The sequence below is a fragment of the Podarcis pityusensis genome (assembly GCF_964106645.2).
Source record: "Podarcis pityusensis genome assembly, chromosome: 3".
Taxonomy (NCBI): domain Eukaryota; kingdom Metazoa; phylum Chordata; class Lepidosauria; order Squamata; family Lacertidae; genus Podarcis; species Podarcis pityusensis.
Genome location: NC_138026.1, coordinates 77,318,583 through 77,337,873, shown reverse-complemented (window position 1 = coordinate 77,337,873; position 19,291 = coordinate 77,318,583). Strand labels below are relative to the sequence as shown.

At 40.9% G+C, this 19,291-nt stretch overlaps 2 protein-coding genes across 6 annotated transcripts in view; one reads left to right on the top strand and one right to left on the bottom strand.

Annotated features, from left to right (window-relative positions):
• Positions 1-8,193, top strand: part of HEATR1 (HEAT repeat containing 1) — a 36,295-nt gene extending 28,102 nt beyond the window's left edge. The window contains exons 34-45 of the mRNA XM_080997831.1: positions 456-579; positions 820-960; positions 1,283-1,578; positions 1,974-2,124; positions 2,236-2,394; positions 3,317-3,451; positions 3,973-4,077; positions 4,174-4,342; positions 5,515-5,675; positions 6,670-6,828; positions 7,263-7,371; positions 7,959-8,193. Of these exons, the coding sequence (XP_080853957.1) occupies positions 456-579; positions 820-960; positions 1,283-1,578; positions 1,974-2,124; positions 2,236-2,394; positions 3,317-3,451; positions 3,973-4,077; positions 4,174-4,342; positions 5,515-5,675; positions 6,670-6,828; positions 7,263-7,371; positions 7,959-8,047 (1,798 nt within the window). The 3' untranslated portion in view covers positions 8,048-8,193. The remainder of the gene's footprint in view (positions 1-455; positions 580-819; positions 961-1,282; positions 1,579-1,973; positions 2,125-2,235; positions 2,395-3,316; positions 3,452-3,972; positions 4,078-4,173; positions 4,343-5,514; positions 5,676-6,669; positions 6,829-7,262; positions 7,372-7,958) is intronic.
• Positions 8,099-19,271, bottom strand: LGALS8 (galectin 8). 5 transcript variants are annotated; one of them, XM_080997789.1, is made up of 10 exons: positions 19,151-19,271; positions 17,414-17,540; positions 16,205-16,293; positions 15,107-15,317; positions 13,361-13,480; positions 12,062-12,118; positions 11,953-11,982; positions 11,062-11,150; positions 10,476-10,641; positions 8,099-9,586 (listed from the first exon to the last, which is right to left on the bottom strand). In XM_080997789.1, the coding sequence occupies exons 2-10, from the start codon at positions 17,453-17,455 to the stop codon at positions 9,437-9,439; spliced, it is 954 nt and encodes a 317-aa protein (XP_080853915.1). In that variant the 5' UTR covers positions 17,456-17,540; positions 19,151-19,271; the 3' UTR covers positions 8,099-9,436. The 5 variants fall into 5 exon arrangements, with proteins under 5 accessions (XP_080853915.1, XP_080853917.1, XP_080853916.1 ...); XM_080997791.1 differs by having other exon boundaries at positions 11,953-11,979; XM_080997790.1 differs by having other exon boundaries at positions 17,414-17,534.
• Positions 19,272-19,291: the final 20 nt, after the last annotated feature.

The window sequence follows — 19,291 nt, the reverse complement described above, 5'->3', positions numbered from 1 at the left end:
AAAAGTAGGCAACTCTTAAGTGAGTTTTTGACTGTGATACAGTTAACATTACTATCTCTAGGCCTCCTCCTTTTCCAGGCCCATATATGCATCTACTAAATGACCTGAAACTGTAGTTGGTTGGGTAATGGAACATGGAATGAATCTTGTGCCACAGTTAGGAGAAGAATAAATATGGAAATTTTATTTTTAATGTTGTGTAATGAGTACATTTTAAAAAACTGTTAGCATGGTGTTCAACTTTTTCTCTTTGGCCATGAAGGACTGGAAGCTTAAAAAAAAATGCTGTGATTGTCCTTTGGTTTTCATAGTATATATAATTAACCACCATAATTCAGTTCTGCTGCCTTTCTCCTATAAGGGGAGCTGAAACAGCAAAAGCCCCAGCTGAATTTCCTTCATCCAAATGGAGAGATTGCATTTGCTCATGGTGGTCACTATTGTTGTTTATCCAGATTGTTGGAAGAAGTTCTTTGCTACATCAATGCTGTGGCACAATCAGTGGAAAAAAATGCCGACACGCAAACAGCAAAATTCTGGAGGGCTCTGCTCAATAAGTCCTATGATGTACTGGATAAGGTAAGTTTCTTTGGTTGACGGTGATGCTGATGTGAGCTGTCATGCAAACCAAGCAAACATCATCACACTGCGTGCCGATCTGATTCATCTATTGATCTCAGGGGGCTGGTTCTTCAACACTTAAAAAGTAAGGAGGAACCCTGTTTTTCCTAGTTTTTTTCCATAATGAAAGCAGTCCCGACACCTGTGGGAACTTCCCTTTTTTTGGCATGGTACATTTCACTGCTACTTTCTTTCCAGGTCAATGCCTTGATGCCAACGGAAACCTTCATCCCCGTCATCCAAGGCCTAATGGCCAACCCGCTGCCTTCTGTGAGACGTAAAGCCATGGACCTCTTGAACAATAAGCTGCAACAACGCACACAGTGGCAGCAATCACAAGTAACCCCCTTTCTTCTCACTGATTCTTTTCCCTCTTACCATGGGAATTTGCTGTCTCAAATAACCAAATCCCTTCCCTACCCATGTGCTTTTAAAAATGGCACAAAGGGGAAGAGGGTCAAGGATTCTGAGAAAAGCATTTCACGGGCCTTGTAAGGGAAAGAAAATACGTTCATGTATAGCGTGACTTTGTGTTTGGCTTTGAAAATGGGATGTTTACATTGCCAGTCCACCCTTTATTTGTGCCTTTGGAGCAATGATACCTTCCTTGGCACTGAAATCCTAGTCAATATTGATTTGCCTGCCTAATTCTGTTTTTCAGGTTGAGTTGCTGTTAGAATTGGTTCCCCATCTCCTCACAGTTGTGCGGCATGATACAAGTGAGGCCAGCGGGGAGCCAGAGCAGGCGATCAACAGGCAGACGGCGTTGTTCAGCCTGAAGCTGCTGTGCAAATGTTTCGGCCCAGAAAGGCACGAGCCATTTGTGCCTGTGCTGAAAACCGCCATCGATGTGATTTCTTCAGAAAGGAAAGAAAGAAACCTTGCAGGAAGTGCTTTGCTCTGCGCAGCTGAGGTCACCTGTGTGCTTAAAGCACAGGCCATACCTCACCTACCAAGGTAGCACTTTGAACTTGTACAGTAAATAATGCATCTAGCGTTTATGTAGGACTTTAGAATATTCAAAGCATATTATGTCCATTGTTTCATTAATATTTGAAGGAGCTCTGCAAGGTAGGCCATGGAATTTTATGCTCATATTGCAGATACTTGAGCTTAAAAGCTGAGAATAATGACAGATAGGGATGACTGAAGCACAATTTGACTTGGGGACAAAATTTAGTAACTACAGTCTGTCAACATCTGGGAACCCAAAGTTGAATAACTCTGCTTTTAAAACAACCTGTGGAGAAATATATTTGAGTTGAAAACTGTAGAAAGATCGTAAATTTTTTTTCAGGAGAGCAACCTGTTTGGAAATAAGTGAATTAATCTTCTCTATATGTTACTTACAGGCTAATGCCAGCATTGCTGAAAATACTAAAACACAAAAAGGAGTTGGTTGCCAGTGAAATTTACTTGCTTAGCTCAGTGACGGCTCTATTGAAGGTTGTAGAAACCTTGCCATGCTTTCTCAGTCCGTATCTCCAGGATATTTTGCTGCAGGTGGGTCTTATGTCTTTCTTCAGTTTATGATTAATTATGAACTGCTCAAGCAACATCATCTGTGCTGCTTCTCTGGCAGCTAATTAGATCTGCACATTTGCTGCCTTTTAGGTGGTCCGTTTGGAAAGAATTGCCATTGAAATGGGCCCTTCATCTCCTGTTAATCTACGTGTGACGTTTCTGAAAAACACCCTGGCAACGACACTTCCACCGAGAGTCCTTCTGCCAGCAGTTACGAAATGTTATGATGAAATTGCAATTGTTTCTAAGGTTAGATGTGTTCTGCTTCTTCACTTAAGTAGATGATGATGATGATTTATTAAATTTGTATGTCCCTTAATCCGTAGATCTCAGGGCAGTTCACAACATAAAACTTACAAACGTAGACATATTTTATATTAACCCAAAAAACTGTTTTATAGTGCAGTTTTGAAACCAAGTGACTTTACGTTTAAGGAGGGGGATTTCTATCTGCAAAGATCTGGCTTTACTTTCCAGAGGCTCTAGCTGTAATTTATATACAGTGGTACCTCGCAAGACGAATGCCTTGCAAGACAAAAAACTCGCTAGACGAAAGGGTTTTTTGTTTTTTGAGCTGCTTCGCAAGACGATTTTCCCTATGGGCTTGCTTCGCAAGACGGAAACATCTTGCAAGTTTGTTTCCTTTTTCTTAACACCGTTAATACAGTTGCAACTTGACTTCGAGGAGCAACTCATAGAACGCGGTGTGGTAGCCTTTTTTGAGGTTTTTAAAGACTTTGGTTATTTTTGAAGCTTTTCCAAAACTTTCCCGACACCGTGCTTCGCAAGACGAAAAAAATCGCAAGACGACAAAACTCGCGGAACGAATTAATTTTGTCTTGCGAGGCACCACTGTATTTCACTTGTGCTCTAACACTCTCATATTTGGCAAGTGGTTCCTGGTTGTTGTTTTTAAATGCCAACTTAAAGGACTATGAAAGCAGATGGACCACCATTATCTTAAATAAGGGCAAACATTTCATAATTGCTAGTCACCTAAGAAGCCTCTGGTTCTAACATTTTCATACTGAATGCTCCTATACTGATGAAACCATGTTCCGGAAAGAAAATGCCTTTTCCATGTTTGTTTATTTCTATTATCTTAGAAAATAGGTTTTGTTCTGATTTAAATATATGTCTATCATATACTTGGTCTTGTTTTGTTTTCTAGAACAATCTAGGTGCACTTATGGATATTCTGAAGGAGCATATCGTAATTCTAGAAAAAGACTCGCTTGCTGCCCATCAGTCTGAGCTAACAGCATTTTTCTTGAAGGCCTTGGACTTCAGAGCTGAGCATTCTCAGGTGGTGTATGGAAGGTCTTTGGGGAACATGCAAAACTATAATAATTGCCCATTACATGGTATTCAGCTTATTTTTTGATTGCTCTGGCCACAGTTCTGCACCCAGGCTGAGTAACTCACTAATTTAAGCCCAACTGTGTGCAGGATTGCACCCACTGATTCTCCATTTTTAGAGATGGTCACATATTGGCCAATTATTGCTATTGGGTTGTTTTTTTAAAAAGTGTGTACTTAATATTAAGTATAGTAAAGACACAAGATGAGATCCAGTTGTGGCAGTCTGCTTGCACAATGGAAATTCACTTAAGCAACAGGCCTTGCTGTCCCTTCCAGCCTCCTGAGCTGATCCTGCTCAGGCCTGCAACTCTCTGGTAAAGATTTGGTAATTTTTTGGCGGTGGGGAGCAGAGAAAAGATAAGCCCTGTTGCATGATTGGTAGCCCACACTCGCTACGTTGTATCTCACCAATAGACTATTAAGTGAGTATTGTAGTGTTGATTGGTACTGTCGGTTTTCATCTAGGATGACCTGGAGAACATTGGGAAGACGGAGGCTCATATTATTAAGTGCTTAATCAGCATGGTTATGAAGCTTTCTGAAATGTCTTTTAGACCATTCTTCTTCAAGGTGGGTGTTCTGTCCTATTTCTGTCCTAGCCATTTATAAGCCGCCCAGGCTATTATTATTATTATACAGAAACTAAAATTCCTCTCTCTGTTTCAGCTCTTTGACTGGGCCAAAACGGAGGGTGCCTCTCAGGAGAGGCAGCTGACTTTCTGCCGACTGGCAGATTGCATTGCCGAGCAGCTAAAAGGACTCTTCACTCTCTTTGCTGGCCATTTAGTGAAGCCATTTGCGGACACACTGAACCAGATCAATACTTCCCAAACAGGTAGGAAGAAGACACTCTGGAATGCAGTATATAAAATACCACTCATTTTAATTCGTTTTTGTATTTCTCTCTTCTTTTTTTTGCTGCACTCACACTCAGTAGTTTTTTGCAAGTCGAAAACCAGCCTGGAAAGTCAAAATTATTGAAGCAGAATACATCACAGGAATTACAAAAGCTATGCAAGTGTTAGATGATCGGCCTTGTATTTGGCAGTGCCACTTCTATTTTAAACACCTTGTCGTAATTTTCATATACTATATTATTGGAATGAAACTCATGAGATATTGCCAAACAGTCTAGAAAAATATTACTTAGGACTAGGATCTGTAGGGACAGATAGGAAGCTGTGCAGAACTGAAATAATATTCCTTTCCTAGCCATTCCCCAACCTACTGAGTCTTTAGGAGACCTTGCTCTCTAAAGCTAGCCTTAAGCACTAGAAACGTGTGCATTTTTGAAAGTAATGTTTATGCTCAAAAGGAAGAGAAGACTACATCTGCTTTGAGCAAAGGCAGAAAGAAGAGGGAAAGCACATTAAAATCATATCTACCTGCCGTGGTTGAATCAGAGGATACAGTCCCTCTAAGTAGATGTCTCCTGTCCCATGGCAACCTGAGAAGTGTGCTTTTTCTAAATGACTATTGTAATAACCAGGAACTTGATGCCCTGGATAATATACTAGAAGCCAGCTACAACACTGGCACACTGTATCACGCACTGTGGGTCACAATAGTTTTGCCATAACCAGTCATCAGAGGCTGGATGTTGCTTATACAGTGGTACCTCGGGTTAAGTACTTAATTCGTTCCGGAGTTCCGTTCTTAACCTGAAACTGTTCTTAACCTGAAGCACCACTTTAGCTAATGGGGCCTCCTGCTGCCACGCGATTTCTGTTCTCATCCTGAAGCAAAGTTCTTAACCCGAAGCAATATTTCTGGGTTAGTGGAGTCTGTAACCTGAAGTGTATGTAACCTGAAGCGTATGTAACCCGAGGTACCACTGTATCTATATAGTGAATAAATTAGCATTTTAACCATGGCCTGCCCATACAGCTAATGTCATGTGATGTTCTCCTAATGAGGCTTGTGCAAATTGTAGCCACTGCAAGCGTTACTTTGGTAGTTAAGCAGTGCCAATGGTGCCTCATTTCGGTCTCTTGTTATTTTTTGCAGATGCAGAGGAAGCTTTCTTTGACTCTGAGAACAACACTGAAAAGAGCTGTTTATTGCTACAGTTCATCCTTGATTGTCTCCACAAAATCTTCCTCTTTGATTCCCATCATTTTGTGAGCAAGGAGAGAGCAGAAACATTGATGATGCCTTTGGTCAATCAGGTATTGATAAACGTATTTTTGCTTAACTATTGGGCACTGCAGACATTTTTGTTGGGTACCTTTAAATGTCTTCCCTTTTATACATCATTTCATACATACATTTCATTATCGTTCAACTAACAGACGTATGGACATGAGGGGGGGGGGGCCTTGGCTGCTTCATAGTTTTCCATTGTTGTCAAAGCACTATACCAAGTTTAAGCCATGCCCGTAGCATCCGTCACAGGAATTTGTCGGTCAGTAATCACACAGTTCAGAGATGGAGTTAACTCTTTATTATCAAAACCACAACCTCCACAGACTTGGTTGAATGTCATGCCTAATGAGCAGCGCAACTCATTCCCAGTAGTCTTCCTCCGTGAACATAAGTTGCCGAGACTGAAAGTCCCCACCTCTTCACGAGAGCTTTTCCTAAGCAATCAGAGACTGCCTACGTGTAGCCAAACTTTTCTGCACCCTTTTCAATGCCTCCTCTGGTTCTTACAGCAGCAGTCTGTGCCTCTTCACCAACTGGACTCATCTCTGCCTCTTAGCCTCCCCCATCCCACTCTCCTACTTCAGCTTCTGCCTCCGATTCTGCCACAAACTCTCCCAGCTTACTAAGCCGTTACCCCTTCAGTTTCTGACACCTCCTCTTCCCAGTCCTCTCCCTCTGTCCACACATTGTTGTCCAACCACCACTCCCCCCGGCTCTGAGCCCTCTTCCCTTGGGGGTTACCCAGCTGGTCCCTCCCACCATTCCTCTGCGTTCAACCAATCCATGACAGCGTTCTTGCTTAGTCCCATTTTTTTCTTCCTATTAAATGCAGCCGGGGTGGTGCATTAGTTGACAGTTTTCAAGGAAGAGGTGTCAAAGGATTCTAGAAACTGTAGGTGACTGGCAAGGAAACTAGGGAAGCTAGCTATCACAATATTGTAACTGTCTGAAACAAAAAAGGAAATAAATTATTTCACTTTCACTTTCATGTGCATGTGATTTGTTTTCTCTAAATAGCTGGAAAATATGCTTGGGGGAGAAGAGAGGTTCCAGGAGAGAGTGACAACTCACTTGATCCCATGCATAGCTCAGTTTGCAGTTGCAATGGCAGATGACTCTTTGTGGAAGCCACTGAACTATCAGATTTTGTTGAAGATGAGGCATGCATCACCCAAGGTATGTGGCGGAGTTGGGTCATAAAATAATATTGCATTTAAGTCACCCTGATGTGACTAAGAAGGCAGATGACTGTCAGTGGTATGCAATTGTTATGTAACCTGATTTCGGATAGTTCCCTGCTTGCACTGCAGCGCCATGCATGTAGAGTGAAGTATTGCTTTTGCAAACTGCTTTCTGCTTTTTCTTGCACAACCATTAAGATACAACTTTGTAGGTTTAACTTGAACTGCCAGTGGGACGCATTTACTAAAACATGTGACTAAAGTAAGGGAGCAGACTGTTGTGTGGTGGATGATAACTTCAGCAAAGCTGTGATTCTGAATTTGTGCACAGAAACTTGTTATGCTTAGCATTTCCTCTTCAGAAGTTTGGTGTTTGAATGCAGTAACATGCCCCACTGTGATACTACTGGCTGCTCTCTTTTTGCTTAGGTTCGATTTGCTGCCTTGCTAACTTTGCTAGAACTTGCACAAAAAATAAGAGAGAACTACATGGTGCTACTTCCCGAGTCTATTCCTTTCTTGGCAGAGCTTATGGAAGGTAATGTAGCATATATTATTGTCACTGTGAGAATTTCTACTTGGGAGTCTACTTTAAATGAAGCCGTTGCTGCACTTTTCGCACCCTTCCTCAGTGGGGTTCAGGATAGTCCATATGCCCTAATAGAAAATGCTCAAGTCTGTTTGCACATTGAGGTTCCACAAGCACTTCCACAGTGGTTTGTGCCGTGACTTGATGGCCTGTTTTCCTTCTCCCCACTAGTGCTAGGAAGAAATGAACTGCAATCCCTGGGCTTAGCATTCGTCAACTTGTGCACATTTAACTTAAATGATGAAAACTTTATGCGCTTGGCAACTGGCCAGCTGCAGTTGCATAAATTAAACACACCCTTAACAGGCTTCCAGAGCCTCTTTCATTGGGGAGGGAAGTTAATGGCTCCCAATTCCCATCTGCCCCAACCAATGGTCAGGAATGATAGGAGTAGCAATCCAGCAGCACTTGGGAGTGCCAGAGATAGCTGCTCACTCCTGTTTAAATGTTTCATAGTGGATGAAACTATTGAGTTCCTTTTTGCCAGTGACTTCATAGTTACTATGATGTTGTTTGTCTGTCCCCCTCCTCCCCAGATGAATGTGAAGAAGTGGAACACCAGTGCCAGAAGACTATTCAGCAGCTTGAGGTTATTCTTGGAGAACCACTGCAGAGTTACTTCTAAGACTATCCATGGTCTTTTTCTTTTCATCATTCTCAATAATATTTAAACATAAACAGTGAACATTTTTTTAATGTTAAACAAGAATTTTAATTGTATACATTTTTTTCCACTCTGAATTGTGATATTAAAAAACATTCATTTATAAACGGTTGGACACTTGGCATTTATCCTTTCTCTGGCTTGCGTAAACTGGATGCGTTCTTCACATTAGGAAAGTGTGAGGTAAAAACACATCACCCAACTTTGTGCCTGAAGCAAAAACTCTTCTGTATCACATCCTACTAATGACAGGCAGCTGTGACAGCTGATCCTTCATCTAAATTCTGCAGTAAATCTAGCTCTTGCCTCAACCCCCATGAGGAAACTAACACTGTCCTGGCCTAGCTGTTTAAATAAAATCTTCTGCCAACTTGGTGGAGCTGAAGAGGAAACTTCACTCACTACTTGGGCTTATCTCTCTGTGACCTAATCTCTGCTGGTGGCATTGTTAAATAAAAGGTTTCAGGTAGACCAGGGAAGGGACATGCATGGGCCTCCACTTGTTTGATTATACCTCCTCATTCCTATTGGCCATGCTGCCTTGAGATGAAGTCCAACAACAGCTGGGTGGGCCACAGTTTCCCTGCCACTGCAGCAGGTCATTATAGTTCATTTTTTTAAAAGATAATACCATGACTTCCAAAATTCTTTAATTTTCTCTACACAGCTTCACAGAAGTAAAATTTTAATTCTGCACCCTTCAGAGCTATTCAGCTAAGAGAGAAAAATGGACCCTTTGTCTCTAATCCCTAGCCCTAAACCCCAAACACTTATCTGGTACAAGAAAATAGGAACTTCTCCATTTTAGTCATGTTTTTGTGAAGAAAGACACCTCTAACCATTGAGACTACTAATGGTGCCCTTCATGAGAATATGTATTTTCCAGTACAGTGCAACCAGTTGAGAGTATATACTGGTTATAATTTCTAGAAATGTTCTAAAAGCATGAGAAAGGTAAGAACATAAGAGTTTTTTTGAATCTGCTGTACCTTCCATTACCAGCAGCAGAGTTAGCTTAACAATATAGTCTTCAAATTCACTAGTTGAATTTAGCATACACAATTTTAGTAACAGCAGCTGGTAACTATTTATAACTTAACATTACACTGTGAATCAACAGTATGTTTATTCTGCAAGCTATGGTTAGTTTTTAGATATTATGTCAGTTGATTTCCATGGACAAATACAGAAAGGTTTTTGTAAGCAACCTGCATCCAGTATATATGTATTTTTTGCTGCGGTAGATGGATCAAGTTTAATGCTGCTCAGTGTCCTCAAGATTAGAGGAAGGGATTCAAGGAGACCTTTCTAAAATCACTTTGAAAGTAACACACAAGTACTACATCAAGGTTACCAGCTCCTCACATCCAGCAGTCGAAGGTCCCCACGGATTTCCAGGATGCTGATCTTTCCAAGTTGTTTGAACCGGTGTTTGTACTCTATGGCATGCACACCGTTGATCGCAATGTTGTACTGATGGGCCTTGCAGAGTATTATCAACTGAAAGTTAAAGACATTTGACATCCTTAGTTAAATTAAAAACATTCAAAGTTATGGGGTGCGTAAGATAGGAGCATCTGCAAGGCGAAGGCTACAACCTACCCAACAACTAAGGATGGCCATGTTTGAGGAATCATTTACAAGGTAGGATAGTTCGCAACCGTAATATTCAAATGGTTTCAGAACATGTTTAGAAATAGAAACTTTTAAGACTATAGGATGCTGTGTGCTGAAGCTACAACCTCTCCTTGTGCTGCCCCTGTGAGCTACCTGGCAGCCTTGCAGGCAAGGGGAAGGGAATATGCGACAAAGGTCCTATCTGCCACACTGCTTAAACTGCTGTGACATAAACAGCTGTTTGTGCTGTATTAAGTTGATGCACAGACCGAGGCTGGCAGAAATCTGTAGTGAGAGTCTAGTCATCCTATCACAGTTCAGTCCTTACAAAAATATTCCATGATCTGGGCAAAGGAGGTATAGATTCCAAAACATCACCATTCTTGCCTGAGTCACTGGGCATAGTGTATTTCTACTTGAATCGTCCTGCGACTTCAAACATGTCCCTGCCATCTATGATAATCAGCTACCAAATTCTGCATGTCCATGGTACATGCTCCAGAGAAAGAAATATGGTAGAAAGTACTCATAACTGCCTAGGACTGTTGGGATTCCAGCTCCCATCAGCTGCCACCAACAGGATGGTCACTGATGATGGGACTTTAAATCCAAAAACATTTCAGAGGGCCAGAGTTTAGTCTCTGTGGGAGAACTAATGTTACACCATATTCTCCTCTACCCAGTCCGACACTATTTTTTCATCCCCTGCAAACGTCTGCATTGCATATACTGCAGCAGATCACTGCTGGTCTGTATTTGTTTAATTAGTTACCTCAAAATACATTCCTGGAGCGAAAGGAAAGTGAGGGATCTGCTTTTCTTCTTCTCCCCAGCTGCTGTCCAGGTAGGAATTTCTCACAAAAGCTTTATCTCTTATTCGGGGATTCAGATGCAGAGCAATGTCATCTGAGTCACTGGCTTTAAGGTTAATGGCAAAGCTGTGAACAAAATAGTAATGTTAAGCTACTGCAGCATCGCTATCATACTGGACAGTGGTGGGAATTACTGAAAGAAGTCAGAAAGTACTGCTATTATGGTTTACAACAATCAGTGACAACAAAGGTTCTGATTAGAACTTGCAATTTTTTTAATGACTTCTTTTATTTACACACACCAACAAAAACATTTTCAAAAGCAAAATAAATCAGAAATACAGTGAAAGGGTTCCAAGGCGGTTGCTATGTTTTATCCAGAGCATGTAGGTTTCTGATTCTTAATACTTCCGAGAAGAACTTAGTCATGATACTTTGGATTATGCTATTAGTGTATTCTAAATACACACAGAGAAAGAGACCAAAAACAACAGCATGTTAAAACAGCCTAAGAAAAATGACAAATGCCACTCTGATTTTACTAACCCATTTGCTTTTTCATTAATTTCTCCTTTTACGACAATTGTTCGCCCAGGCTCAAGAGGAGAATGAAGTCTTGCAATGTAAGGAACTACCTGAAAATGTAACCATGCTTAGAATTATTATTCCAAAATTAATGGACTGAAACGTTTCTCTTGAAACATGAATCCTGTGATCAGTTAGTTTTTACATCTGCCGCACTGTTCATTCCATTTTTGGATGACAAGCAAACATAAAACAGGTTCGGATATCATTTGGAATGCCCCTCTTTATTTTGACAATACATTTATCCTTTTACTAATTCCTCAGCTTTTCCTCTCATTGCCTTATTGATTTTTTTTAAAGAGTGTTATATACTGCTTAGTCTACAAAACCCTCCAAGTGGTTTACATCAAACCTTACATTCACTGGTGTTTTTAATGAGGTACTCTCCTACAAGATTTATTCAAACTTTAAGTGGCAATCACAATTGCATCAGGTGCAACTGTAGCTCCCACAGTAAACATGGGAAGAGGAATGCAGAGTGGGAAACTGCAGCCAAACAGTGCTTCCCATCACATGTCCTATGATGGTGAGAAAGACACATATATTGCATGTTTACTGCAGGAAATCAACTGGGGTAGCCATGGAAAAATACAGTTGCATAACATGGCTTGAAGAATAAGGATAAATTTATCAAGTGTACACTCTCTCATTAATACCCTAGCAAATAGTGAAGGGATGGAGAGACAAGACTTTACCTTACAAAAATGATTTCAAAAGGAATGGCCACTTAAGCAAGAATGAGGCTATACAATTCTGCATCAAGGGGTCATGTGAAAAAGCTCATCTGTGCCCACTCCTTAATAACTCTTGCATTGTGTTTCAAATGTGGTTTACATGCCAACTGATACTTACAAACTGTGATGCATCAGGGACTTCTTCCTGCTGGAAAGAGAAAGAGAGACTTTGCTATAACCTAAGAAGAACAAAGCTGTGAACCTAGCCAGATAAGAAGAATACCTACATTTCCTGCGTTTGTCTTTGTTGCCCCTAGCAAGGATGGCTGAGAGCCTTGCAAAGACTGCAGAGAAAAGACAGGTTGAGAGATCAACACTCATAGGTCACAGAAAACTCACATAATGAGCTGTCATCTCTGAATATCTTTGTAACTATGAATGTTTCATTAGCAAGCTGTTGAAGGAGAGATGGTTTTTCATTGCTTTAAAAACAGGGTGGGAAACTGCGACCCTCTAGAGGTTGTTGGATGAAACCTCCTACATCCCTGACCACCGACCATGCTGGCTGGGGCTGACGGGAGCTGGAGTTCAGCAACATCTATATCAGGCATAGGCAAACTCGGCCCTCCAGATGTTTTGAGACTACAACTCCCATCATCCTTGACCACTGGTCCTGTTAGCTAGGGATGATGGGAGTTGTAGTCCCAAAACATCTGGAGGGCCGAGTTTGCCTATGCCTGATCTAGAGGGTCACAGATTTCCCACCCCTGCTTTATTAAGATGGTCCTCAAACACATTAGCAAGTCAGTGATGATCCAGCAGGGGCAGATCGCACAACTTCTTTGTGTCACCACAGAGACACAAAGTCAAATGAGGTAGACTGACTACATTGCAAGGATATCTGCCACTTCAGTGATACACCAATTTGTGTGGAGAGAACGTGGAATCACTTCCTCAAAAGCAAAACAGGCTCTTCATTATTTCTGGACTCTCCATAGGCAATATGAAGACACCATGCAGACACATTAGGCCCCAAACTGTTCGTGTTAGTAGTTATATAAATACTGTGCTCAGGGTACAATATTTCTCACTGCCCAAGTCACTGGGCAATTCCTCTGTCAAAAATCACACACTGCTGCAGGCAATATTTTCACCCCTTCCTAGATGTTTCTGGCTGGGAGTGAAGCACACCGTCAGATCTATTCTGACCTATCCATAGTTGCTCTTTATGTGTTCCACCGCAGCATGAAATTGTAAGCAGCAGAAAAATGTCTATAATATAGACAGGCAACGTGGAGTCACTTTGATGCAGTGGTTAGAGTACTGGAGTGAATTTGGGGGGACTCATGTTCAGATGCACACTTGGCCATGAAGCTCACCAAATGACATTAGGCCAATCACTAGGCTTTCAACCCAACCTACTTAACAGAGTTGTGACGAGGAAAAATGGGGGTGGGAAATAAATAATATGTATCACCTTGGAGGAAGGGTAAGATAAGCTTAATACTATCTATCTATCTATCTATCTATCTATCTATCTATCTATGCAATCCCTAAATAAGTTGCTGCGTTATTTAATAACTTACCGCATTTGACACAAATCCTATCATATTGACTTGCACATTTCCATATATTCCAATTGTATCTATTTTTTCAAGGTTAAGCCTATGCTTGTAGATCAACAAGTGCTTTCCATTTACAGATACCTAGGAAAAAATAGAAACAAAAACACACAGCTATTTCACACAGTTGTGATGAAAATATGCTATCATCCAAACTTTATAGTTATTCATGCAAATGCATCTTAGTTTAAGTTCTTTTGGCATGCAACTGGCTTCCAACAAAGATGTTGGCAGTTTCTCATTTTCACATTTCTGAAAACAAATAAGGCGCCTAGATGCAATTTTTCACAATATTCTCTTATTCAACTGCCTCAAAATGGTTAGTCTGCATGCTCTGGAAGCCTGGCATGTAAGTTATTGAGCTGTCAGCAGTGAGTCCCAAGGACAACACAAACCCAAAAGCTGGAAGGACAATCTGTCTTCTAAAATTGTGTCCACACACAACTAGTATCTTTCCATATACTAATTGCACAAGGTGGGAGCGCAATAAATCAGCACTGTATCCCCCAGGTTTTGAACTTCGTGTCCTGATTTTGTCATGGAATGACATCTATCTTACTGCAGCTCTGCAAAGGTCTGCTGTTATTTTCAGCTAACGAAAATTGTCCATTTCTCTTTTTGGCTGCTTCCTTTGCTATTGGCACTTTTCTCTTTCTTTGTAATCCCCACCTGAGCTTGAGAATATCACCACTGTACCCATTCACCCAAACAGCTTATGAATTACAGCTGCCAGCAAAAGCTAAAACCCTGGTTACTTCACGAAACTCAGACACTACAGACACTTTATCATCTTCACATTTTCTCCCTCCCTTTTGGCAGTATACCGCATCCAATTTATCAGGCAGATGTATGGGCGCCACTGCAGCATTTGTTAATGTGAACAAAAAACCCTGATCATGCAGTTTTTAAGAGAAGGAATTATGCGTTCATGAAAAATGGGTGAACAATTTCTTCAACACTGCCTTTAAAATAAAAAAGTGACAGGTGTGCTGGTAAGAAGACAGCTAATGGCAAATTGTGAGAATATGAGACACATTGTGAGCAGAAATATTTGTCGTTAGTTGCATTCAGCTCCAAATATAATTTTTTGATGCCTGAATACAATCTTAATAGCAAGTGTTGGTTCATTAACCATTGCTGCCTCCCACTTCTTGTCTCTCTGGTTTACTGGAACCTACGCACTACTATTAAACCAGTAGTTTTCTACATGTAAGACGGGAAAGAGTGGATCCTTGCAGGAAATGGAAAACCTCTTCTTCCTAGCTGCATGCTTCTTAGACCAACAGGTAAAAGTGCCATCCTGACCTATTCTGTACCATACAACTAGTCTGCATGGCTTACCCCTTGTCAAGAAACAGTGATACCATCCTCTTTTTCTATCATGTTTTACAACTCTATAATTCACCATGACAGTATGTTTTATTCACATCAACACAACTTCATCTAGAAGCAAAACAAAAACAAAAATTAAACCCTGCAGTGGCTATAAAGAGCACTGATCCACAAACACTCAAGTTGTTTGAAATGGAGCAATTCAGGCAAAATTAAGCACTTCTTAAGTTCTACTAATTTCAGTGGGAGAGTTAAGCTCTTAAATCCTGTTGAAACCAGTGTGACGTCAATGCCTGACTTTGGCTGGATTGCACCTTCTGTGCTTTTGGGCATGACAGATTGGCTAAGGAAGTAAGTAATCAGCTTCTAATAACTCACCTGGAATTTATCATGCAGAACCATAAAAACAATCTCAAATGGCTTTCCTTTTCCAAAAGGCATTGTGTGAGTTATCTCTTCCCAGCCCCATCTTTCATTCTGTAGGGTATTGCAAACGATGCAACCAGATTTTTTGAAGCGGGGGTTGAAATGAAAGGCTACATCAGCCCGAGGTTTTGTGCTATTGCCACACTGGAAGTCTATCTGGAACCTAGCAGTAAATTGAAACACATGGGTCAGTTCAACCTTCCCATAAGCAACATGCAACAACTATCTAAGGCAGCAGAGGTCAACTGCATAATTGCTACCTGTGAGAATAGGATGCTTGCTCTATATTCCATGTCTGCTATATGAATCCAGAAGATTGCGCTGGATAATAGAAGCACCTAACTCTTAGTTTGGCTCATGCTCATGGCAACACAGTCACATTGGCAGAGGGCTTAGCCATAGCTTGGTCACTGGACTCACAAGTGAAGATACCAAACTACTCTCAGCAAGATGAGAATACAAGCATCAGTTCCACTTTTCAACTTCTGATACTAAAGATGGTGTATGAAACACAGAAAGGCTCTTTGTAGTCTATATATGTCCATGTCATAGATGTAATGAAAGCCATTATTATTATTTTTTAAGTGGGTATGTTCATGGCTATGGCACAGGTCACTAGCAATTACCAGAAATACTCCCCCCATCCCCCAAAAAATCTAGTGAACATTTTAAAACATTATTTAATATACGCATACATTTCAAGTCATTGCATAAGCCAGACTTCTTGCATATTCACTTTATCATGACCTTCATTTAATGTTCAGATCTTAGGAGCAGAAGCCAATTACTTTCCCAAGCCATGCATTATTTGAAATTATTTCTGGGGAGTAATTTCACAACACTATCACTTCCACCAGAAAACCTATGATGCGGAAGCAGCAAGTACTTCCAGCAATTTGTAACACTTCTCAAAAGCTTCAATTTCATACGGATTTGATGCAACCATTTCAATATGTGAGGGAACGTGTTCTGCTGTCATTTCTTTGTGTGCTTGCCTTCAACCATCACCTACCAGAGGACTATTTATAAATATCTTATTTGAACTCTTACCTTTCTGCACCTTCTGGGACAGACCCACGTATGACCACAAGCTCTCCAGGCAAAAGACCCCCAATTATAGTCCCAGCATACGGAATACTCTATAAAAAGGAGAGGGAAATGGAATTATTATGCTTCAGACTTGAGAAGAATAAAAATGAAATTTATACATAGTTTATTTACATTATTAGCCTTTCCTGTATTTCACTAACTAGGACTCAACAAAAGCAAGTTTTGAACAATTTTTATTTGGGGGGAGGGACGGGGGTCATAATTAGCAAGATCTACTAGTTTCGCCAATTCAGAGAAACTCTTTGCTGGGACACAGTCTAAGGCGGCTGGCATACCTATTTGTTTGAACTGACAGGTGTAAAACAAGAAATCACTTCTAGGAACTGGTGGGTGCATTATCCATATACAACAGGGGTTGCCAACTCCCAAGAGACTGCGATCTACTCACAGAATTAAAAACTGGCAGTGATCTACCCCCTTTTGGGGGGTTCAGCTACAAGTTGTTGAGCTTTTTTTAGGTAGGAGGAAAGCACAGATTTTTGTGAATTCAAGCCTAAACTCAAGGGAGAAATAGTTTACTTGCCGAGTAAACTCCGTCTTCCGTTCTGCAGATCATGCAACAATGGAGGGCGGTACCGGATTCTATTTTACCAACACTAAGGAAAGAGACCCAGCGATCGACCGTGGTCTACCAAGACCTCCCGGGGATCTACCAGTAGATCACAATCGACCTGTTGGACATCCCTGATATACAACATGGGCTTGGGACCTAGAGCAGTCCCAGGACAAAGAGCAGCCATCAAATTAATTTGGACTAGATTTCTAATCCTAACCTATGTGCCTTTCTTCTCCAAAAAGATAGATGTACACACACAGCTCCGAGACCTACTTGTCCACACTCCTCTAGCTGCTTCTCTCAGGCTGCAAGCCTAAATACTAGGAAGTAACTTTGAACCCATGGGGCTTCCTTCTAATTAAACTCGCTGCTATCAGACTTCCCCGACACCCTGGCCATTAGCTTCTCCTCTCAGCCCACAATCACATGGGACACTAGACTTCTGCCAGCCCTTCTTTCTCTTCATCCACTTTGTCTTTGACCTAGTTCTCTAAATTTTCGCTTCACTTTTACCGTAAAACAAGCTTTCTTTAAGGTGAAATGACAAAATCTACAGGCATCAAAAGGAAAGAAGATGAACAGGAGATAGTTACCGGGTTCTGGACTGTATTTTGAAAATTGTCCAGGGACATCATTTTCCCGTCCTCTAATCGAAGGAAGTCTTCAGGCTCGGTAGGACCCACTGTGTGGGTCTTGAATGGCAATAAACAGCTCCTGAAACTAAAACCATAGAGCTTTGGTATAACTGAACACAAGTTAAGAGAAAAATGGGTGCAAAAAGAGTATTTTTGGAGACAGTATTCCGTAATTGGAGCACCATAACAGAAAAGGCCCTGTACTCTCTTGAACATGGGAGGTACGAGGATAAGGTCTCAGCTGTCAATCTCAGTATGTGCACAGGTTATAGGGTAGTGGGCCACCCTTCAGAGGACTGAAATGCCCAGTAACCAGGGGTATTATATTGATCCAGCACAAGGATTCAGATGTGTTCAGGAGAAATCCCATGCCTATTTAAATCAACAAGCTTCCGAATGGCTACCATTCCTAAATAGAGGAATGACCAACATTCCATTGTGTATGTATATTGCACAATGTCCTATGTGCACCATATTACCCTTTTATATATGTTCCTTGAGTACAATATAGTACAGTACTTTTCATACTTTGGCTCTTTCTGTTGTCTATATAGGGACCATCACTGAAGTCTGTACTCTCCCTAATGGCCATTTCACACATTACATAGAGAATGTTTGGCTATGAAACAGCAAAGCAGTATATATCATTTCAGTGGAAACTGCAGAAGCCGTTTTAGGAAGTAATGGTAGGAAGTAACATATCACAAGGCATGCACATCATTCTCAGGGAAAGCAGATGAAAGGTCAAAGTCCAACTCGTGAATATTGAGAAGGGGAGTTCAGGGCAGAGCCATTCCAACCTTTAGAAGGGCAAGTGAGGTGCGCTAATCATCCTTTGCTAATTGCAGCCTCCAGTTGTGGGTGTCTTTGGCTACATAGTATATAGTACAACAAACTGCATCCAATAATAGCTTCCTGACAAGTATGCCTGGATGATGCACATCTGCAAATCCTTATTTACCTTATTCACACCATCAGTTTTAAGCAAACACTTTGAAATGCAGAGGTAGCCCAAACACAAATATATCTTTATTGTTCTTCTGCATCTTTTCTGGAAGAGGATTACCAGGATGGGAAAACATAATGTAGCTCAAGTCATGGATGAGCAGTCTAACATCTTGTTACCAGCAAAAGTTCTCCTCTAGCTTGCACAGATCCAATCAGCACAGTTACACAGAAAAACATTTGTTCAGAATTAGGCTTCACTGAAATCAATAGCTGTAATGAGGACACTAAAATAGTGTCAAGTCAACCATCCAATGGCAGAAATGCTACCACAGCATTTATGAGTGGCTTTTGAATTGCACCCTATCAACTCTATCCTGAATCTCCTCGGAAGAAAGTTCAACATATTTCAATGGAGCTTGTATATTTAAGATCTAGAAACTTCTGATAAAACAACAGGGTTTCAGCTTGAGAAATATATTGGAGAGTAACTGCAAAAGTAATGTGTAAATGAACTCCTTAGAAGTAAAAAGTAAATAAATTGCAGCACTTCCTAGAGACACGGATTTAACTTTTGCTGGATTTTAGGTACTCTTTTAAGGCACACACACATTTATAGAAACACACAAAAATCTCCCACCAAAAATATAATATCTCGTTTCCACAACACTACGCGCAGCTCTATAATGTTTGGAAGGAATACTCTCAGTTTCCTCACTTTACTTGGGATTATGTGCATCTTCCTCTTACCTTTATAAACCCGTATCCATCGGAAGCGCTCGGCTCTTGATGTTGTTCACGCCATTGAAACTCCTCGCACTGTTTAAAATGGTTCCTCGGGATTCTTCTATTTCCTGGATCACATACACCAGCATAATGACGTCAGTTACT